Source organism: Lepidothrix coronata, unplaced genomic scaffold (assembly GCF_001604755.1).
Source record: "Lepidothrix coronata isolate B3197 unplaced genomic scaffold, Lepidothrix_coronata-1.0 Scaffold34, whole genome shotgun sequence".
NCBI classification, from domain to species: Eukaryota; Metazoa; Chordata; class Aves; order Passeriformes; family Pipridae; genus Lepidothrix; species Lepidothrix coronata.
In genome coordinates this window covers 344,681-367,489 of record NW_016690214.1, presented here as the reverse complement: position 1 = coordinate 367,489, position 22,809 = coordinate 344,681, and the positions used below count along the sequence as shown (strand labels likewise).

At 52.0% G+C, this 22,809-nt stretch overlaps 2 protein-coding genes across 3 annotated transcripts in view; both read right to left on the bottom strand.

Moving 5' to 3' along the window:
- Window positions 1-1,847, bottom strand: part of CHMP6 (charged multivesicular body protein 6) — an 8,661-nt gene extending 6,814 nt beyond the window's left edge. Inside the window, exon 1 of the mRNA XM_017811808.1 lies at window positions 1,830-1,847. Coding sequence (XP_017667297.1) covers window positions 1,830-1,847 — 18 coding nt within the window. The remainder of the gene's footprint in view (window positions 1-1,829) is intronic.
- Window positions 1,112-22,809, bottom strand: part of RPTOR (regulatory associated protein of MTOR complex 1) — a 105,312-nt gene continuing 83,614 nt past the window's right edge. For both annotated transcript variants that reach the window (XM_017811954.1, XM_017811955.1), the window contains 11 exons: window positions 22,679-22,784; window positions 20,509-20,623; window positions 19,716-19,840; window positions 18,375-18,479; window positions 15,412-15,459; window positions 10,099-10,205; window positions 7,952-8,079; window positions 7,777-7,863; window positions 5,045-5,161; window positions 4,744-4,873; window positions 1,112-3,290 (listed from right to left, as the gene is read on the bottom strand). In XM_017811954.1, the coding sequence (XP_017667443.1) occupies window positions 3,222-3,290; window positions 4,744-4,873; window positions 5,045-5,161; window positions 7,777-7,863; window positions 7,952-8,079; window positions 10,099-10,205; window positions 15,412-15,459; window positions 18,375-18,479; window positions 19,716-19,840; window positions 20,509-20,623; window positions 22,679-22,784 (1,137 nt within the window). In that variant the 3' untranslated portion in view covers window positions 1,112-3,221. The remainder of the gene's footprint in view (window positions 3,291-4,743; window positions 4,874-5,044; window positions 5,162-7,776; window positions 7,864-7,951; window positions 8,080-10,098; window positions 10,206-15,411; window positions 15,460-18,374; window positions 18,480-19,715; window positions 19,841-20,508; window positions 20,624-22,678; window positions 22,785-22,809) is intronic.

The following is a 22,809-nucleotide window of genomic DNA, read 5'->3' as shown; positions in this document are numbered from 1 at the left end:
GGGGATACCGGGAATGGGATATGGGATATAGGGAACGGGGATACCGGGAATGGGATATAGGGAACGGGGATACCGGGAATGGGATATGGGATATGGGATATAGGGAATGAGGATACTGGGAATGGGCTATGGGATATAGGGAACGGGTATACTGGAAAGGGGATATGGGAAGTGGGGATATGGGGAATGGGGATAGGGGGAATGGGGATATAGGGAAAGGGGGTATGGGGAATGGGGGGGCTACAGGGGATGAGGTTATAGGGAATGAATGATATAGGGCACGGAAATAAAGGGAATGGGGGCTATAGGAGATTGGGGGTATAGGGAAGAGGGGACTACGGGGGACAGGAATATAGGGAGTGGGGGGATATAGGTGATGGGGGATCTATAGGAGATGTGGAACATAGAGAATAGCAGGGATAGGGAATGGGGTGCTGGAGGGGCCGGGGGCTACAGGGGCAACACTGAATTCTTTCATAGAGTCGTGGAATTGTTCAGGTTGGAAAAGCCCTCTGAGACCATCACGTCCAACTGATCCCCCAGCACCGCCAAGGCCACCACTAACCCATGTCCCAAGTGCCACATTCACACTGCACTTAAATCCCTCCAGGAATGGTCACTCCACCCCTGCCCTGGGCAGCTGTGCCAGGGCTTTCAGGGAAGGAATTTTCCCTCATATCCAATCCATCCAATCCAGTTCATTTCTCGGGGCTGCAGCCAGCACTCCAGAGCTGGATTTAGGCTCTGCAGAGCTGCATGGTGGGATCACCCTGTTCCTGCTGCTCCTGGGCTGGGACAAGAGCCTGTCTCCCAACACCCTCTAACTGGCCTCTTCCATGGGGAAACCACCTGGAGCCCAGCACCCCAAATCCAAGTCAGCACCTTCCTGGGCCACAGCTGCCCCCGGCCCCCCTCCTGCCCCAGGAAAGGGTCCTCACACCAGGAAGTGTTTCTGCATTTATTTTTTATTAACCATTTATTTGTCTGTAATTGTTTTATTCTCACATTACAATCGTGTGGGGGTTTTTATATATATTTTTTTTAAATCTTATTTTTATAAAATAAATAGAGATAAGTGAACTTTTAAGGTAGGACACTCTCCAGATCCTTGGTTAAACTCCATGATTGAATCTCTGCATCAGACCTGTGGAAGCACAGCCCACACACGCTCAGGAGGAAGCTCAACAGCCCGAGTTCCTTAAGATCCCACGTCCTGGATGTGGGGCTGCACCAGAGCCCGGCAGGAGCAGCGGCTCCCACCACGCACCTTCCCCTTTCGCCAGGTATTTCCTGGTCCTTCAACAAATACACTGATATAAGTTAAAAATCTATTGTTTTTTTAAGCTGTGAATGTTAATGGGTTACGTGTGATCCCAAACTCTGGCTCTCCCATGGAGGGGACCCCGCTGGGGCCGCGCCGGAGCAGCGCGGGAGCGGGTCGGGAAGAGGCACAGCTCTGTTAGACCATAATTAACTTTGGGTAACTTAAAAGTGGATTTTTAGGTAGTTTTTAAGTTTAAAGCCTTTGATTCATCATCCTGTGACGTGGCCCTTGGCCTCCCTGACACGGGGGATGGTGCTCGGTGAGGCCCCGGCGCCCGGCCGTGGTTTGAGGACCCTCTCCCAAGCCTGAGTCCTGACATGTGTGTGGCACCCTGGGATGGCCACCAAGCCACCTCCCTGGCCCTGGCCCAGGTGCCTCAGCACACGCAGGAACACGAGACGTGGGGCAGCAGCAGCAGTGACAGGTCAGACACACCACAGGGGGTGTGGCAGAGGTGAAGTCACCGTCAGCATAGGGACAGAAGGTTTCTCACCCCTTCCCTCACCAGTGTTTCCTTCACCATGGCTGGCTGTTTGCTGAGAGTCTGCAGATCCCATGAGACTGGCTGGAAGAAAAACTGGGAATTTCTGGACCTCGCAGGTTGCCACAGTCAGTTTTGCACAGAGCAAGTTCTGCTCTCAGCCAGGTACATCCCACCTCTGGAAGGAATCCTGTCCTTTGGCTTTGCCTCCCCCTTCCCACACCCATTTTCAGACCCTGCACGGATCCCAGGGGACAAAAACATTCATTACTGAGACATGGAAGGTGCGGAAGACGGAGCAGGCTCTCCCTGGATAGCTGTGACAAAGGTGCTTTGCTCAAAGCAGGTGACCTGCTGTCTTCCCCCTCCTTAGTGATTCTCTCGTGCTCAGCCCAGGTGGTTCCATGCCCAGTTCCAGGGACAGACAAGCCACAGCCGTGGCCACACAGTGTGTGCAGTGTCCAGACCCTCACCACCACCTCAGCGACCACCTGCTCATGGACTGGCCCCAGGGCCCCCTCGCTGCCCGGGCAGAGCTCCCAGGGGACCAGATGTGTCTGTGGAGTTCTCTGTGGGCAGAAGGACAGTGGCAGCAGGAGGGACAGTGCCAGAGTGTCCCAGACTCCCCACCAGCACTGTGGGCTTGGGTGGAATGTGGTGACACAAGTGACTTGCTCCAGGCTTGGTGGGACGTTGGAGATCTTCGTTCTCTTCCTTCCCTCTTCTTCCTCATGTGTAGCATCCTCAGTGTGGGGCATCCTGCCCTGCTCTTCTCATCTCCTTGAGCCCCTTCTCCCAGGATTCCTGCCTCCCTGGGCCACCAGGTCACCTTCTGTCCTTGCTTCCAGTGGAGAGGACGCTGCAGGGAGGGAGGAGGAGGTTCATGCAGAGGAGTCACTTCCCTGCCTCCCTTGCCCCGCTCAGCAGTGCAGGAGCAGGTACATCCCATGCAGACAGACAGCTCGGGTCTCGCTGCCCTGTCCCAGGAATTCTGTTTGGCACAGGGTTGGCAGCAGCGGGAGGGTCCCATGGAGCTGTAGGTGAGTCCTGACTTAGTCCTTGAAGCAACCTACGCTCCAGCAAAACAAGGAACAAAGACTAAAACAAGACCCTTCTCAAGGGTGTTGCCTCATCCAAGTCCTTCCAAGCTCAGGAGCCGTGTTTCTGACAGAGAAGCCAACCACTGGAAACAAAAATAAATGTTCCTTTTCTGTAGCTTTTAGAGGATATAGCTGGAAAACGAAACAAAACAAAAACAAAAAAAGGGGATTGTCTCTTCCCCTTGTCAAACCCATCAGTAGCTAAGTCAGAAAAACAAATGTTCAAGTTATGGGGTGCAGCAGCAGCCAACACGAAACATTCAAGTCGATGATTTCACTATGTACAGAGGCCCTGCCCCGACCCGCTCGCTCGCCGTTATCTGATCCGCTTCTCCACCGAGTACACCGAGATGTAGTAGTCATTGCTCCCGACGGCCAGGTGGGGCTGTGGGCAGAGCACACGCACAGTCACGGCAGCAGTCAGGTTGGAAAAGCCCTCCCAGCCCATGGAGCCCACCCTGTCCCCCAGCCCAGAGCACTGAGTGCCACGGCCAGGCCTTCCTTGGACACCTCCAGGGCTGGGGACTCCAAACCTCCCTGGGCAGCCCTGCCAAGGCCTGACCACCCTTTCCAGCAAGAAATTCTTCCTGATGTCCAACCTGACCCTCCCCTTGAGGCCGTTCCCTCTCCTCCTGTCCCTTGTTCCCTGGGAGCAGAGCCCGACCCCCCCCCCGGCTCCCCCCTCCTGTCAAGGAGTTGCAGAGCCAGAAGGTCCCCCCTGAGCCTCCTTTTCTCCAGGCTGAGCCCCCCCAGCTCCCTCAGCCTCCCCTCCTGTGACTGCCTCCCCAAAGGTCCAGGTGTGGAGCAGTGACAGGGGTAGGTAAGGGTGACATTCCAGCAGGGACACACGGCTGCTCCGGCTCTGAGTGCGTCTGCTCTGACGCATTCCTGCAGCACCCACACTCCCAGCCAGTTACAGGCCCATTTCAGCCACAGGGAAAAATTATGGGGACTATTAGCTGCCAACCGCCAACATAATTTCTCTAAATGGCTGCAAATCTGCTCGTTAGGAGGTGCCTGGGCTGAAAGGGAGCATTTCCTGCAGTGAGGGACGGGACAGGCCCGGCAGGGAGCCCTGGGCTGGACAGGGCTTTGCTTTGCTTATTTGGTAAACCCATTTTAGGTGATTTTCCCCACTTCTTCCTCCATCCCCAACTGCAGGGCAGCAAAATCGCTCTTGGCTTCCTACAAAGAGGCTTTTCAGAACTGAGATGAGCCTTCCTTTACCCCTCTACCTTCAGGATGTCAAACACACATCCCTCAGGCAGGAAAACCACCTTCCCCCTCCTGCTCACGCCAAACCCTCACAGGGTCACACAGCTCCTCCCTCCCCTTCTCCAGGCCCTTGATCCTTCCCACCGCTCTTCTATTACATATTAAATATTTGTGTGCTGATCTGCAGGTTTCTAAAATAACTCTTTTAACTCCTTCCTGTTTTCCCATCCATTGACATTGTTCTCTCAGGTTTTCCATCTCCTTTGTTTCTTCTCATCCCTGGGTGAGCAAAGTCCACCACGCAGATGGGACCTGCCTCCTACTTGAGCAGCAACCAGATTCTCTAACTGCTGTGACATATTCCAAATTTCCTGATTCATTCCAGCCTTTATCAGCTTATGCCTTCAATTTCTGCAGTTCTCCCATTTTCCTGACGTGCAGTTTTTTCCTGCACAGCATCAGCTTTACGTAAAACAGTGGGAGAGCAGCCCCAGAGACCTGGGGTGAAACTCCTCTGCAGAGCCCAGGCAGGGAATAGAGAAGCACACAAAATTTGGAAGTGTGAGCCCTCCCACACGGACACTAAGACATGCCAACCCCAAAGCTAGGCAGGGGACACAGACCCAGTGAGGGTGGAAGGCCAGGCAGCTGATGGCTCCGACTCTCTGTCCCATAAACCCGTCGTAGTATTTGATGTTGTTGATCAGCTCCCCGTTCCCGTTGTAGATAGCAGTGAACTGATTCATGGAGCCACTGGAAGGGAAAGGAGAGAACATGGAGTCACTGGGAATGCTGGCTAGGGACAACATTGCTGCCTGGCAGAGCTGCGTGTCACACCAGTGTGCAGAGAGTTCTGGAACACACAAGGCCCCAGGAATGATGTCTGTGGGGGCAAATCGTCCCCTCCAGGGTCCCAGGACTTACCAGGCGAAGAGGTTGGCCTGGGGGTGGATGTCGAGGGCCGTGAGCCCCTTGACGATCTGCAGGACCTTCATGGACTCGGGCATGCGGGGGTCGAAGAACCGCACGTCCCCGTTGACGCTGCCAACACAGGAGTTCCTCAAGGTCAGGCTGTGCCCCAGGCAGATCCCAAAGCCCAGGACATGGAGCTGCAGGGCTGTCTGTGAGCTGACAGCCTCAGTGGGAAATGAGGACAGAGCAGAACTGTGCCCTTGCCTTCCCCCTCAGCATGGCCGAGTTCCCACCAGTGTCACTCATATGTGGTCCCGTCCACAGCACGTTCAGTGCTGAGCAAACAGCCCTGCTCTGCCCTCAGGAGTGATCCCTCACTGCCTCCATCGCTCACAGCTCATCACCCAGCGTGTCTGTCACACCCAATAGAACCAGCTCCACGTCAGCCCCCAATTCCTGCTGCTTGGCACAGCAGGAAATTGCATTAGAGAGCTCTGAGCAGATGGGATGTGCTGGTGCCATCCATTACTCCAAGTGTCTGGACATGGCCACACCAGTCAAAGGTGACCAGGTCTAACAGATCCTGTGGATGCTCAGGCCAGGTGTCATCCCAGGGATGGCTTTGTCAGGGAAGAGGGGAGGAAGCAGCAGCAGCAGTGAGAAGGTATTGTGCTTGTAGATGAAGCGCCTTTCAAACACAAATGACTCCTGTTTGTTAAGGATCTCTGAAATCCACCCTGAGAATCCTGTCTGTGAGATGCCAAGAGGGCACATCCCTCCAACAGCCCTGGAGCCAAGGACTGGAGACTTTGCTTCAGTGCATCTGTTCTGAGCTCCTTGTAATCATGGAATCATGCAATGGGATGGGCTGGGAGGGAATTTAAAGCCCATCTCATTCCCATGCCCTGCCACCAGCAGGGACACCTTCCACTATCCCAGGTTGCTCCAAACCCTGTCCAACCTGGCCTTGGACACTTCCAGGGATGAGGTCAAGACACTGGTCAGCTGGGGCACAGAAAGACAAACAGAAAAGTCTCCCATGGCATTTAAATCCCAAATGATCTGATCCTGTTCTGCCAGCAGCATCTGTGAGGCCTCTGGCACCACAACTTTAAAGTTATTTTTCCCAAATTGCTGATGGTCACACAAATGTGAATCACCCAGCGGAGCTGAAAACAATGGAAGCATTAATCAGAATATTGCCTTCAGTTTCCCTACCTCTGGAATAACTAATGCTGACCAAAAGGCTGTTCCACAGCATTACTTAGAGCATTGTAAGAAGCTGCAACTCCAGCTGTCACATAATTACGTTTAAGAGAAATTAAACTTGATTTACATCCTAAAGACTAGATGGAAATAGTGTTTGAGAGATCAAATATAGAGTGACTTCATGTAAAGCTTTGGACCTTTACAGGATTTTAAAATGGTTCTGAATGTATAGGGAGACTGTGGAAGAGCTTCAGCATGGAAGTGAAGTTCTGCAGGGAGGGATGACACAGGAAACACATCCCAGTTGGACAATAACAGGCAACAGGAAGCAACAACTGAACACAACATCACTGGGGAACCAGTGCTGGGCGATGGGGAGCTGCAGGATCCAGCTGGAGTTACACTCCTGTGTCCCAAATCCCTTCCTGGGCCAGGGAAAAAGTTCTGCTGAGGCTCAGAGAACTGCTCCACCAGCAATAACACCTTTGTGTTTCTCAGGGAATAGTTACACCGGGATCTCACTATGTCCTAACATTTGTTTTTCTTGGATCTTGCTGTCAGCTGAAGCAGAGGGAATGGGGAAGAACTGAAGAAGAGAGTGAACTGGGAGGAACTGGGAGTGAGGTGGCTCATGTGCACAACCTGAACTGCTCTGGGAGGAGACCAGACCTGTTGTTTGCAGCACAACATCTCCTCACACCCCTCCAGCCCCGAGAGCAGCCTGGGCTGAGAAGGGCCCTGAGGAGAGGGGACACCCAGCCCTCGGCCCCGGGGCACACAGACCTGACCCCCGGAGCCGCCGGAGGAGCTTAGGGAAAGGAAGATTAAAAACTCTAATATGGGAGCTCGACAAATCTGGCAGCTGCATCACATAATCCCCTTTCTGAAAATCTTCATACATTTTTGCTGGCCCATCCCCCACCTCAGGAATGTTCTGAATCCCAGAAAACTACGCTTTGTTTCCATTTTGTAATCAAGAAAAAGAGGCTCTTTGTGTGCAAACAGTGGCTTTGTGACAATAAATTATATTCTGCTGTTCTTTAATGGCCAAATCAGTATATGCTGCTCTCGCTGCAGTATTTACCAGGCAGCAGAAATGGATTTATGTGTAGAAAATTGCCAGGCAGCACAGTAATCCTGCCCAGCAATATGCCTGACAGATGCAACATCAACCTTCCTCCTCGTGTTCTCTCCCAAATGACCCCACGGAGACATTGGCAATAAAGACCCACCACCACAACATATTCTATATCCAGCTTCGGTTCCTGCCTCGCTCCCTTCCTCCCTCACACGCCTCGTGATGGTGATTCCAGCATCTCGTTTACTCCCAAGCCACACCAACAGCCTTCCAAGGAAAGCTCCACATCCCTTTTTGCCTTCTCCCCACTGAGTTTGGAGCAGGAGTTAATTACTGACGCAAACGTCAAACTAAAGAGCTTTACCCTCTCAGCTCTTGGGATACCAGAGGCAGAATTTAAAGGGGAAAACAAACTGTGTGCAAGGGAAAACAGCTCAAAGAGTAGAATATCGTGTACCTGACGCTCATGATGTTGCCCTCGGGGTGTTTCTGCAGGTAGGCCTTCACCACCCAGGCCGTGTGCTCCCGGTAGGTCATGACCCGGCTGGGGAACAAGGAGAGACACGTTTGGAGGGCAAAGAGGAGGAGGAAGCACGAGGATCCCAGGGAGCCTGGGAAGGAGAGGGAATTACCATTCACTGAGGGCCATCCTCCTGTCGAACACGCGGATGGAGCCGTCCCCCAGCCCCGCCACGATGAGCGAGCGGTGGGAGTCGCAGGAGAGGCTGGTGACACAGCTGTCAGCTCCAGTGGGGATGTCCTGGGGAGAGAGCACACCACAGCCACGCTGAGACCACGGCCTGCCCTGCACTCACTGCCCTCAAGGTCCTACACCAAGGTCCTGCCCCAACCCTGCAAGTGTCCAGGGCCAGGTTGGACGGGGCCTGGAGAAACCAGGGCTAGTGGAAGGTGTCCCTGCCCATGGCAGGGGGTTGGACAAGGTGACCTTTAAAAGTCCCTTCCAACCCAAACCATTCCATGATTCCACGATTGCCAGCCTGCTTTTGCAGTGCTGCTCAGCTGTTTTTACTAGTTTTAACTGAAAATGTGTTTCCTCCCAACAGGCACAGGGATTATTCCGAGCAATCCTTTTGCCTGTAGCAAGTAAAAGAGAGCAAGTGGGTGGAAGGTGGGAAGGGACCTTAAAGCTCATCTCATTCCAACCCCCTGCCCTGGGCAGGGACACCTTCCACTAGCCCAGGTTGCTCCAAGCCCCTCCAACCTGGCCTTGGACACTTCCAGGGCTGGGGCAGCCACAGCTTCTCTGGGCAGCCTGTGCAGGACCCGTTGGAGCTGCAGGAGCTCATTTCACACTTCAATCCTATTTTTGCCTCTGTGCAGATTCACCTTTGGAGCTGCTGTTCCAGCCTGGGCTGAGCTGGGAGAGGCACCGGCCCCGGGGCTGCTCCAGCCCCAGCCCACCCCCAGCTCCTCCTTTGAAGCAGCAACACTCAGCAGAAGTGCAAATGAAGCACTTGTTCCTGCAGCTCCAGCCCAAGTGCTTCCAGAGGTGTGGGGTTTTGTACTTCAAAGAGGGAAGGCACCTTTATCCTCCTGGATTATTCCTGCTCTTTGTGCTGATTCTCACTTTCCCAGTTACTGAGTCAGGAAGTTCCAATCACTTGAATTTAAACACAACCCAATCTTTCCAATTAAAAAAAGAAACAACATGTTTTTAGACACTTTCAGTGCAATCATTAATCATCATAATTTAAAAGATTTTCGCCTCCTGAATTTTGCCGCTCCCTAATTTACATAGAAAAAAATAATATGCGAAAGTAATTAAGATTAACAGAGGCTTAATTATCCTGCATCGCGGGGTCAAAGTGTCGCAATTAATGTTCATCCAAGGGTAATTAATTTCGAGAAGCTTTGAAAACTCGACTTCCTTTTTATTCCAGCATGGTGCCTCCGTTCTCACCGACCAGCTGCTCCTCCTTGGAATTTCTGAGAAACTTCCATGTGGTTACGAATGACATGAACTCTTGCAGTGCCTTTTATCTGTTCTATGGCACGGAAAGTTACGTGGGACTGCAACTGCCCTCGTGGTGCCTCATTTGAGGTGTGAACACCCCGGGTCCTGGCTCAGGTGTGGACTGAGCAGGTATGGAAATGCTCTCCACGTGGACTCAGCTTTCCTGGATACACCCCTTTGGCTGGGAGGCACTGGAGCAGTGCTGCTCCATCACCAGCTCCGTGTGTGTCCCAGAGGAGCAGAGATGGCAGCAGAACGTCCAAATGCTCCACCACCAACCCAACTCACCCCTGAATTTCCTCACAAATCACAGAATTGTGGAATGGTTTGGGTTTAAAGGGACCTTAAACCTCATCCCATTCCACTGCCTATCCCAGGTTGCTCCAAGTCCCGTCCAACCTAGTCTTGGACACTTCCAGGGATGGGGCAGCCACAGCTGCTCTGGGCAACCTGTGCCAGGGCCTTTAAAAATTTACACTATTTCAATTACATGCTAATTAGGAAACCCAATCTGCATCCTGGTGCCTGCCTCTGGCTTCCAGATCCTCACCCTCCCCAAACACTGCTGCCTATCCAGAATAACAGCAGCAACTTCCAAGAAAGCCCTGACACTCCCTAAGTACATGTGTGGTTTTACTGATCTTGGACCATGACCCTGGGGCAGGGAAGCAGAGCAGCAGCAGCTCCAGGAGCTCCAGGACCTGGCAGCTCCTCACAGATGAGTCTCAGCTGCTTTGGGATAACTCACCCACGGGATGTGCTCCAGGAGGGAAAAGGTGCCTGGGACAAACACACAGGTGTTACCTGTACTTTCATTTCCCGATCTGTGTCCCAGATCCGGATTATCCGCACATCTCCCGAGGTCATCAGGAGCCCAGTTTCTTGTTCCCAGTCGACCACCATCCCTGCCCCTAGGACAGAGCACAGGCAGGGGTGCAAATCAGCATCAGCATGGGCAGAGCTGCACTCATTCAGAGCATCAGCTCTCCTGACCTCGTGTGTCAGACACTGTCATTGTCAGAGGAAATGTAAAATCACACACACACATCCACACATCCCCCAAAGGGGATCCAATCAGCTGCTCCTGGATTGGAGCCCAAAATGCCTTTGTCCCCTTGTCTGAGTGCTCAGAGAGGCCGAGTGCAGCCAGTCCTGGCAGCAGGGGAGCACAGCTTCCAGGACACTGCTGGGGACTTCCAAGGGGCCAATAAATTATCCAGCACCTCATGAGAACTCCGGATTAAATAATGATTGAAGACTCAGCTGGTGACACCTCACAGAGCGAGACCTGAGAGCCTCTGGATCACCACAATTCCTCATTCCAACACAAAGATGTGGGAAATGTTTCTCAACAAGGAACAGCAAAGTCAGTCAGCTGCAATATATTGAATTTAACAGCTGGTGGGAGCACAAACCAGTTTGCTGCACAGACTGGTAAGGACGGGAACACCCTGCAATGACAACACCTAAAATCCTTTACAAGAGCTTTTGCTCCTCATCTCTGAGGGCACAGACCAATCTTCAGGTGAAGTTCAGAACAACATCCCATCCATTTTGTAAGAGCACGACAAGGGATTTTCTATCCTCAAAGCACCTGACACCTGCTTACAGACAGACTGTGCGTGCTCATGAACCTTGCTGGGACAGAATTCCCAGAGCAGGGTGAGTGTAGGTCACCTCCTTTCTGGGAAACATTGGCAATGAACCCCCTGATTCTGGCAGGGAAAAACCTCCAAGGAACAATTCTTGTACATTTTACTGGAAGGCACTTTGTACCTGTGTGCTGCCTCCACAGCTCAGGAATGTCCTGTTCAAAGCAGAGCCACACACCCATTATTGTTTGCTTTTAATGCTGCAAAGGCTGAGCAACCCCAAATCTATGGGATTTCCAGGGAGACTCCCATTCATCCGTTACAAACAGAAACAAGAAATCCCGGGAGCACCACAGGAGGGAAGCAGAGAAGAACTCCAGGTTTGGTGCCTGTTTGCAGCCTCTGGGGCAGGGCAGAGGCAGCAGCAGCCCTGGCTCCCACAGCAGCATCCCTGCCCTGCAGAGCAGCATTCCTGCCTCCCAGAGCAGTTGTCCACCCTCTCCTCTGTGCCAAACCGAGCCTCTGGTGCTGAGCAGTGTTTCATAACCACACACAGCCCAGAGTCAGAACCCTCTGCAATGCATCAGGACTGCAGCTCCTGCCCTGAGCTACTCGCCTTCAGCACCATTCCCGTGTCTCCACTCCACAGCTTGCTTGTCCAGAAGGTACAAATGTGAATTTTTCTGCATTTACTGCCAGGAATCAGCCCCAGTAAGAAATTTAAGCCTACCCCAACATGCTCTTTGTCACCAAAGGGCCACAAGTACTTTGTACCAGAACATCCACCTTTACAGGGCACAAAGGAAATGACAGAAACATCCTGTAAAAAGAGTTTTCCTCAAAGATGATGGAATGACCCTGTTTTGGACAGATCCAGATAAAACATTTTCCCATCTGCCCTTCCTGAGCATCACAGCCAGTCAATTCCTGATCTTGCTGCATCCACGGAGGAGATTGCTGACATTTATTGACAGTCCGTCACCTCACCGCAGGAAATTCGGGACTCTGGGCTGAGCTGGGAGCTTGGATCTTGATCTTTAGTCAAATGGGTTGTTCCTTCAGATTGCCTGGATGCTCGGGAGGGCTGAAGAGCTGAGGCAAACAAGCAGGCAGTGATTGAGATGATAAACATCACTGAAGTGTTTGCATTTGTCATCTCGTTTATGGCCCATGTGACAAGATAAACCTGGCAGCTGAGATGGATCTGGCCATTACCATCCCTGATGGAGTTCAGCAGGCAAAGTGCTCCGAGGCAGCTTTAAACTCCCAATTTCCCAGTTAGGTTCCCGGTTTGAAGCCAAGGCATTTTTGTCTGATCAGCACCAAGCCCCGTCTGGCTGCGGCTCCAGGGGCTGTTCCGTGCAGGGGGACGCTCCCACTGCACCCCAGCCATGCCCTGACCAAGAAGGGGAGCCCAGGATGTGACTGGGAATCCTGAACCAGAACTCCAAGCTGTCTGAAGAGAAGAAAAGCCTTTGTACATACATTTAAGTCATTTGGAAGTGGGTAAGGGGGAAGGAAATGTTCCATCCAAAGCACACACTGACAGTGTGGAACGAGACAGAAATAGCTGAACTATTTCCATGTACGAGCAAACGTTCTCCTGGTAGAAATGATCCAGGATTGGCTCATGTTTCCATGCTAAATTCATAGTATTTTGGGACGAGAAGCAAACGTGGGACTTAATACTAACGATCATTTCCTTTTTAATTAACAGAGGTCCTTCTCCAGGATGTTACAACCGAGCCTGCAGCTCACCTGCCGCGTTCTGGCTCACGGCTTTGGCACCTGAGCTGCTCCTCAGCCTCCTCCTGGCAGGAAGGTGATGCTCTGTGCACCTGTGCGACCCCACAGCCGGGCTCTGCCCCACCTCCCGCCCTAATTCCACACTCCCACCTCCTCACGGAATCGGAATAACAGGGACAAGGCTGTGACATGGCCTGACACAGGCCAGGGGTGGAACCCTGGTGCTCCCAGAACACAAGAACTGCCTGAAGTGGCGTCCCAGCCCTGCACTGCTGCAATGCATCAGGAGTGAGGATCACTGTTTTCCCCTAAGGAGTATTATGTTCTTAGATAATGAGCAACAAATATTCCACAGCTCAGGAAAAACGATTTTTAAAGGTCCGTGGTGAGTTGTTGTTTTTAGGTTTGTTTTTTGTTTGGTTTTGAGTCTTTTAACACCAGCACTTGCAGCTCCGTATGACGTCAGTTTACACACACCAACAGCCCTTCCTGAAAGTGTGACTTCCCATGGCTGTTCCCTCAGGATTCCCTCTGAGCAATTGGTCTGGATGGGACAGTTCCCTGGATAAATTTCCATAACTAACCCTGGTGAAAGCAGCTGCATTCCCAGCGTCTGCGTTCATGTGTAACGTCACTGGAACGTGGCCAGCCTGTCCTTGGCATTTCCACGGGATCGGGAATATCCACATGGAACACAATATAAAAGCATCTTGGATTCTGACTGATCATTTTTTAATCACGGGCCCTCCTGGTTGAGCAGTAAAGCACATCCCTGCTTTAATTTCCAGGAAGCAGTGGGAGGGTTGGATGACCTCACTCATCATTAATTTCTACAACATCCTCTCAAAAAGTGTCACTCTCCTCCTGCCAAGGACTGCACAGCGAGGGACAGCAGGAGCTGGGATGCTGGGAATCCAATTAAAAGAACACAAACCCCTGGAGCTGCAATTCCTCTAGTGATCTTATTGCCATAAAATAATCTGACCAGGAACATGGTGCTTTTCCCAAACTTCTTACTCCTGAAGGGCAAGGCACCAGCACCCCCTGACTCCTGCCAGCTCAGCTGCCTTCCCAGTGCTGAATGTCCCGGCTCAGACTTCGCTCTGTGCTCACACCAACTCCAGGGATTCCCAGAATGACCTGCCCAGTGGCCTGACAGGACCTGGCCCAGTAAGCCACTGGTGTTTCTTTAATTTATCCCTGACCTGTGAGATAGCCCCCAGTGATGCCAGAATGAAGAGACCGTTCCCAGTCTTCCTTCTGGTAAAAATTCCTCATGGAAGCCTCAGTGATGAGAACAGATCTTCTGTATTATAATGACAAACCCAGGATATTTTATCATAAAATCATGGAATGGTTTAGGTTGGAGGGGACCATAAAGCTCATCTCGTTCCACCCCCTGTCATGGGCAGGGACACCTTCCACTAGACCAAGCTGATCCAAGCCCCGTCCAGCCTGTCCTGGGACACTTCCAGGGATGGGGCAATATCTAATTATTGCTGATGTATTTTGCTGTCAGGCAAAGAGCTGTTTCCATACATATTTAAGAGTTCTTCAGTGGGATGGGAGGAATCCTTGTGCTGCATTTGTCCCCAGGAGGACTGAAGATGCTGGAGAAGGCTTGGATCGATCTGTGTGCCGGGACTGTGGTCGGGTGGCGTCAGTGGGATCGATCCAACCGGGGTGGCCGGAATCCCCTCCAACTGCTGCATGCCCGGCTCACCAGCGGGGAATTCCCTGCAGCCAAGTCGTGCTAATTTTAGCCTTTGCTGGTGGATTTGGGAGTGAAGTGCAGGGCAAGGCACTCACAGCAACACAGCAGCTCTGCTAACTCCTGCCCCGCCAGAGAGATGTGCTAAAAGTGGAGCTAACGAGCTCTGAATCACCCCCTGCCACCAGAGCCTCGGTGATTAATCAGTGCAGACACAGCCAGCTCTTATCAGTCAGCAAATATTAATAATTGATGAACATCCTGAAGTGACGATGTCACCATGAACAGCCAGGGACACTCGGCCGTGCACACCCCCAGGATACCCTGACACATCACCATCTGTTCCCCCCAAGCCCTTGGCAGCTGTGGGAGAAGAGGGGTCAGGATCCAGAGTTTCAGAGACTCTGCACAGCCTTCCACTATCCCAGGTTGCTCCAAGCCCTGTCCAACCTGGCCTTGGACACTTCCAGGGTCGGGGCAACCACAGCTTCTCTGGGCAACCTGTGCCAGGGCCTCCCCACCCTCACAGCCAAGAATTCCTTCCACATATCTAACCTAAATTTCCCCTCTTTCCTTTTTGGCATATCCTTGCCAAAAGTCCCATACTCTGAGGCTCCTGGGAAAGATCCATCAGCATCTCCTCTTCCCATGATCTTTACAGCTAAAGTGTGTTATAAATAAACCCACAGTAGCTTTATGGTGATTCCCCTTTGGAACCTGTCACTCAAACCCTTTTGTCCAGGGATGCTTTGATACCTTCCTGGAAAAGAGACACTTGAACATCCCACCCACACCTCCTCTGGCTGCAGGGAGCTCAGAGAGTCTGACATGAAGACTCCCTGCTCCCAGCAGTGGCTGTGCCTGCCCAGGGAGTTCCCTGCATTCCTCGCAGCTGTCACAGACACAGACACAAGTCAAGGGATGGGAGAGGTGGAAGCAAAACTTCCCAGGAACCACAGGGACTCAGCAGTCATTCAAACCACACCAAAAACCCAACCAACCACCCCAAAGGTGGCCAAGGAGCTCCTCCCACCCACCTGAGCACAGGAACAGGAAAGCAGCACTCACCTCCCTGCTTACTTCTGTCAAGATAGATTGAAACCCTTCGGGCCAGACCTGTGAGGAGACAGGGATGAGGGGTTGGTGCTCAGGGTGAGTCGGTCAGCCAGAGCGAAAATAATCTTAAAAAAGGATTAGAAAAAGCAATTCAAATTAAAGATCCCGAGAGAGAAGCAGCAGCACCCAGAGCAGCACATGCCTCCATCCGAGTGCGGGCACTCGTTCCAGCACAGCGTTCCTGGGAAGCCACCAGCCTGTCATGTGGAGCGAGGGCTTGGGCTGCCTGACAGCAGCACAGAGCTGACATTTCTGCTGGAACAAGGAGACCATCCCCTGCCTCAGCTGGTGCCAGTTCTCAAGTAGGTTGGGAAGTGACAGACGGATCCGAGCACAGAGCACGGGGCTGCTGCTGGGGGAGGTCGGGGCTCCTCTGCCCACACCTGGGTGGGCAGGCAGGTAACCAGCACCCCCAGAGTGCAACAACTCATGGGTGCTCTGTTTGAAGAGCTCCTAAATGGGAAGTGACCCCCAGACACAGACTGGTTTCAGCCATGAAACCCCCAGGCAATGAGAGCAGAGCAGCAAATGGGGGGTGAGACATTGTGGGGCCACCCTGGAGAATCACAGAATCCTGAAACAGAATCCCAGAATGGTTTGGGTTAGAAGGAACACCTTAAAGGCCATCCAGTTCCACCCCCTGCCATGGGCAGGGACACCTCCCACTATCCCAGGTTGCTCCAAGCCCCGTCCAACCTGGCCTTGGACACTCCCAGGGATGGGGCAGCCACAGCTTCTCTGTGCCAAGGCCTCCCCACCCTCTCCTGCACAGGGAGCTCCAGGTGCTCAGGAAGAGACCAGGCCAAGTCCTTCAGAAGTGATATTCTGGTTCCCTTTACTGGCTGGAGAGGGAAAACACCACAGGGATCTGCAGGGAGCACACGAGGAACGTTTGATGACTATGAACCAGCTGGCCCCACTTCTGCATTTTTCCAAATTCCAGAACTGTGCTGTTTTCAAGGACAAGGCCCTTCTGACTGTGGAGCTGTGGCTTGTTCCCTTTGTCACAGAGACCCCCCAGGTTGCTGTATGAGACCACGCTCACACCAGGCTACAGGTCCCTGTGCTGCTCTCCAGCCTGCAAACACTCTTTTCTAGAGAAACTGCCAGAATTCCCAAAGTCTCCTGCTGAGAAAGCACAGCTCCAGAGCACATCAGGTCTATGTTCCTCCTACGCTGCTCAAGAGAGGCATATTCCTCTTGCCTTCTGGAAGTGGGAAAATGGTCCAGGAAAGTCATGTTCTGGTTGTTCTCAAGAGCAAGTCAGAGATGAGTGTGGCATTATGACACAGGGGAAATGCTGGGAGAGGAGGGAAGGAAATCAATAGTGGGAGCAAACAAATTCCTGTAAAACTCCTGAGCTCTGCAGCTTCAAAGATGCATCTTCAGTTTTATGAGCCAGTGCTGGACCACAACTACGGTCTTGGCACCAGATGACTGTGAAGAGTCTCATTTCCACGGGGACTTGCTCCACATAGTTCTTTTGAAGTGGTACATTTATTTCTCTCTCCACAAAGGGATCTGTCCTTCTCTTCTGCCAAACCCGCTGCGAAGGTGGAAGGCAAAGAAAACAGGCCCCAGACTGCTTCAATCCATAAGGGAAAGAAACAGGCAAAAACCCTCCTGTTCTGGCAAAGGCAACACCCAACTCTCCAGCTCACTCAGCTCTCAGCCTGTTCTGCAGCGTCAGACACCGACGGTGACAATCCTTTCAGGGGGTAAACCCTGGGCAGGGTAAGGGACAATCATGCAAAGTGCACATGGAAAAGAAGGCAGGAAAATGGGATGGGGCTGAGGGAGCTCAGTGGGCAGCTGTCACCACCCTCCCTGAACATCATGAGAGCTGACAGTCAGGGCAGTCCGGGGGAATTCCCAGCACCAAGATGCAAGATCCTGAATCCAGGGATGGGAAACATTAACCAACGTGCAGGAAAGCTGGTGTTGGCAAACAAATACAGAGTGACACTACAAAGGGCATCTTGTGATGGATCTTGGACCTGTTCTGCCCAAGCAGAGCCAGGCCTTTCCCTCCCAGTGCAGCCCCACTGTGTCCCTCCTGCTCTTGCTGACACCTCTAAAGGGCAGGTTGGGACCACGGCGATCTGCACAGCGGGCTCTGAACTTTCAGCAGCTCCTAATCAGCTCTGAGCACATCCCTCAGCGAGGCAGAGCCTGGACTCACCTCAAACACAGCTCCTCTTCCCTGAGACAAACTGTGAGGAGTTAAGGGAAACATAACAGACAGGAGCTCACCCAGGCAGCACCAGGAAAATCCAATGAATAGCTAAAAGAGCTGTGTCAGGCTCCTGGGATGAACCACATCAGCTCAGAAATGAGAATTGTCAGCTTTTAAGGTCAGGATGAATGATGATGGTCATCTCATCTGACCTCCTGCATAGCACAGGCCAGGGAGCCTCATCCAGCAGTTCCTCCATCAATCCCACAAAGTGCTGATTGAACCACAGCACACACAGGAAAACCTGAAGCCTTGATTAAAAATATTCAAGTGACAGAGAATTGCCATTAGAGCATCAGTACCTGACAAGGTCTCGGATGGATGGAATGTCCACCTCCTGTAATGCCCTAAAACCTCCTGTAACGCCCTAAAACTGACTTCAGGGTTACTGATTTTCTGGCTTCATCCTACATGTGGCTGGATGCCAGTATTCCTTTTTACACCCTTCTCTACCCAACTTTTATACCATTCCAAGCAGGCCAATGTCTCACTGTGCTGCCCTTCTGCACGTCCCAGATTTAGACTGCACGTTCCTTTGCCACCTCCTGACCCACAATAAACAGCGAAGAACAAGTGCCAAAGTTGGAGCTCGGGCCAAAGGAGATCACAGGTGCAACATGCAAAGCTGTACAAAGGCTGGTTTTTACCTTCCCCCCAAGAGGACTCCGTGGGGACCCACCTCGTGTGGTTGGCAGCATGTCCGACAGCCCCTGCCAGGCTGTCACCATCTCTGGGTTCTTCTCCAGGTCTGCAAAGTTCTTCCACACTCTGATGGCACCATCATCTTGGGGAGCACAGGGGGAGAGAACACAAAGCAATGTCACTGCTGATGCAGCTCTCACAATTCCTTGTGCATGAGGAAGAAGAGAAGCAAAACCGCAGTCACACAGACTCCAAAACTCAAGAGTGTCACTTGAACTTAATTATTTTTGTTAGAGTTGTTTTTCCTCTCTAATCACACATCTGTGAAACCTAAAGCTTTGTTCTACTGGAACTGTTCTGGAAGAGCTTTTCTCCTTCCCTTGAATAACACCTGACATTACATGTCTCTCCATTTCCCTCAATCATTCATTTTCTCCAGGATTCATCTCTGTCCTCCTCGCTATTGGTGCCGAGAGCTACATAAGTACCCACTCAACACAAAACAGCCCCACAGAAGCAGCTGAACCAAAGCCCAGCCCATCAGCAGCAAATCTTTCAAGAACATTGTGTATTTTTTCAATTTTCTCCCCATCTGTGAAACTTTTGTGCTAAGAATCAATAAATTGAAAGGAAAACGTCCTAAAGGCCCTCTCAGCTCCTCTTCCAGCTTCCTTAATTACACCCAACCTGCACAGTTCAGTGGGAAGTTGGAGAAGCTGTCGAAAACACTCCTACTGACAGGTTTGGAATGGTTCCTTGGGAGAGGAGCTGATCTGACTCACAGCTTTACAGACCAAAGAATGGGGCAGAGCTCTTCATGCAATCCCACATGATGCAACGGGGTCTTCTGGAGAACTGCTGAGGTGAGAGATGGACTAGAGAGAAACTCAGAACTACCTGAAAAGTTCAGTGCTTCAGCTGAGCCTCGCCTGCTCTACACTGAAAACAGCACAGGGAACAGAATTTGAGTTCTTAAATTTTGGCTGCTGCACGATTTCAGCTCAGGACCACAGCTTTAATGAACTAAAATCCCCTTTGCCCAGGTGTTCTACAGGGGGAGGTGACCCTGCTCTTGCAATGATAGGTAAAGATTCAGAATGAGGTAATGAATAAAGCTGGGACTGGGAATGGAACACTTCAAGTGTTTGACTTGTCAGTCCTTTGAAAATCTTTCCAGCACCTAGTTAAGAGATTTCAGGACTGCCAGAAACAACCTTCAGGTTTGATCCTGGAAATGGCCTCCTCAGCTGAGAGCAGGCAGGTGAATGCAGGGGAGGGAAAGGTCAGGCTGGGACAAATCCAGAACAGCTCACCCAGACTGGAATTCTGCAAAGGCCCCCCAGTCCTGCCCTCACACGTGGGAAAATGTGCTCTCTACCTGTGGCAGTCAGCAGCAAGGAGCAGTCCTGTCCGTTCAGGTACTCCATCGCTGTGATCCGGGTGTACCGAGGGTTCCCGTTGTGGAAATAGTCCAGCTTCTCCCCTTTCTCCCAGTCCCAAAAACTGGGAGAGAAAAATAGCAAGGTAGCAAGTCAGTTCTCAGTTCTCTTTGTAAGCTATAAAGAGATGTACACATTATCCAATTACATCTCAATTACAGCTCAATTTGGATTTCTCCTTTGGAGTTTGGCATCATTTTACTAATAACGTATCATAGAATCATGAAACGGTTTGGGTTGGAAGGGACCTTAAAGCTCATCCCCTTCTACCCTCTGCCATGGGCAGGGACACCTTCCATTAGCCCAGGTTGCTCCAAGCCCTGTCCAATCTGGCCTTGGACACTTCCAGGGATGAGGCAGCCACAGCTTCTCCGGGCAGTCTGTGCCAGGGCCTCCCCACCCTCACAGGGGAGAATTTAAACACCTCAACCTTCTGTGAAGGACACAGGGCAGAGTCCCACCCCTAAGTGCCGTAACCTTGCCAGGATCCTTCTGCAGTCCCAGCTCAGCAGCTCAGGGACAGGAGGACTCAGGGACAGGAAGACTCGGGGACAGGAGGACTCGGGGACAGGAGGACTCGGAGCCTGAGCTCTGGGAGGTTCTGCCCCGTGTCCCTGCCCTGAGAGGGAGGATGGCCATGGGGGAAAGGGTCAGGGAAAAGGAGGAATATTTGTGGCACTTGTGGTGACCCCCACGTGCCCTGCAGAGCCCCCGAGCCCCCCATCCCCTCACCAGATGCTGTCCTTGTCGGCCACGGCGATGCAGGGCGTGAAGGGGTGGAACTTCACCACCGAGGGCACGCCCGGGTTCCTGTTGAGGAAGATCTGATCGTCCAGCCGGGAAATCCCTGCGGGGACAGGAGGCAGCCCGGCTCAGCCCTGGGAATGGCCCAGGGACAGGAGGCAGCCCAGCTCAGCCCTGGGAATGGCCCAGGGACAGGAGGCAGCCCAGCTCAGCCCTGGGAATGGCCCAGGGACAGGAGGCAGCCCAGCTCAGCCCTGGGAATGGCCCAGGGACAGGAGGCAGCCCAGCTCAGCCCTGGGAATGGCCCACCTGAGGGAGGGGGCTTGGACCACCCCGGCTTCCCAGAGCCACGTGTCCCACTGCCCCCCTCCTCCTGCCCCCAGTTCTCACCAGCAGACCCCCAGCACTCCCCTCCTTCAAGGAGCTTCCCAGACCCCCATCACCGACAGCCCCGACTCCCCCACACCAACTGTGACACGACTTAAGGCACAAACTAAGAACTGTGGTGACAAATCAGGGGGCCCTTTACGTTGGCAACCAAAGAGAACAAGCACAACCAAGCCCAGGGAAACACCAGTTTGTATCGAGAGAAAAACCAACACTATTTCTTCAAAATATAAAAAATGAAAATGCTTTTGTTCAACTTAAAATACAGCATTTCACTGTAGCTTGTGGATTATTTATTTAAGCTTCCATTTAATTTCTTTTAAATTTTAGGTTAATTTGCAAATGAAAAATGTATTTTCCATGGAGACCTTAAAATGATGGGTAAAGACTTTTCCCATCTTGTCTTCAGAGCAGTTTCCTATTCACAAACAGTGTTGGGACCCCTGACACTGCTATTTTTTGGCACACTACGAATTCATCACACAAACCCCTAAGCCCAGGAGACATCTATTCAGCTCGAGTTTGTTTTAGAATGCATCCATTTAATCTAATTTTCATTAAAAGCTTGTAAGTCTATTTTAATTCTTTTTAATATTTCACATTTTCATTATTTTTTTAATGAATAGTGGCATTTTAGTCACTCAGGTCAAGCAACCAAATATGAACACTGTCTAGAAAGAGATTTAATTTCTCCAGGCAAGCATGAAAAATCCCCTTCTTTGTATTCAAACAGATCTCCCAGGCCATCTCCTGGGCTCCAGGTTCATTCCTGTTTCTCTGGTTGATGATATTCTGCAGTTTCCCGACAGGAAGCTCCACATGGCACTGAGGGGAGCTCAGGAACCTCCCGACGACGAGGCTGAGCCCTGGGCACTTTTCCATTCAGCACATTAGGATTTCCAGCTCCATGTGCCTCCACGAGCATCCCCAGGGAGGACCAGCCTCCACCACATGGTCCTGCCCCAGGAATGCCACTGGAAAGATGCCAGGAGCTCGTGTAAATGCAGCTCCCCAGCCTCCGCTGCTCAGGGCACACAAGAAGCAGGGATAATTCCGGGATGCAAATTCCTCTGAAAGCTTCATTAGGTTCCACCTTATTCAAATAAATTCCTGTGCTAAGAGAATTCCAGCCCAGAAGCTGCCTCAGAGAGTCCTAAATAAACACAGGTTTCTGGAGAGCTCACATGAACCCGAGGCACATTGGAAGCAGCACACACAAAGCCATACACACAAACACTCAAAATATAATGGGATATAAGGAGTAAATGATCATTTACAGAGCTCAGCAGAGCAGAGAACGTGAGAGACATCATGAGGCCTTTCCTGGGCATGGTGGGGCGTGTCCAGCAGCTCCAGGGCTGCTCTGCCATGGCCATGTCTGTCCCACATCAAACACTGAGCTCTGCAGCTCTAAGGGTTATCCTCCAGCATTCCACCTTCTCCCTGGGGGAGTCCCTGCTCTGGGGCTCCCACACTGGTCAGCCAGCCTGGAGCTGCCCTGGCTGAGATGGAGCCGTGTGTTCAAGGGCAGGGCAGACAATGGGCACTTCAGGGGGTCACTTCCCTGATGTGGTGAACAAACCCAGCAGCTGAGAACAGAAAGGGGGGTGACCATCAGTGACACACCTGCAGCAGCATCACCTCACCTGCACCAGGAGGGAACGGGCGCCGGTGCAGGGTGAGAGTCAGCACAGGATCACCACTAATTGGGGTCATCACTAATTGGGGTTTTACAGTTCAGTGTCCTGAACAAGGGAAACAAACCACTCACCCTTCTGGATGATCTTCTGGGCCTGCTTCCTGACCCGGGCGTTGCGCAGGAACCGCCACTCCCTCTCCTTGCGGATCTGGCTCTCCAGGTCGTGCTCTTCAGGGATCTTTCAGGAGAGGAATAAATACACA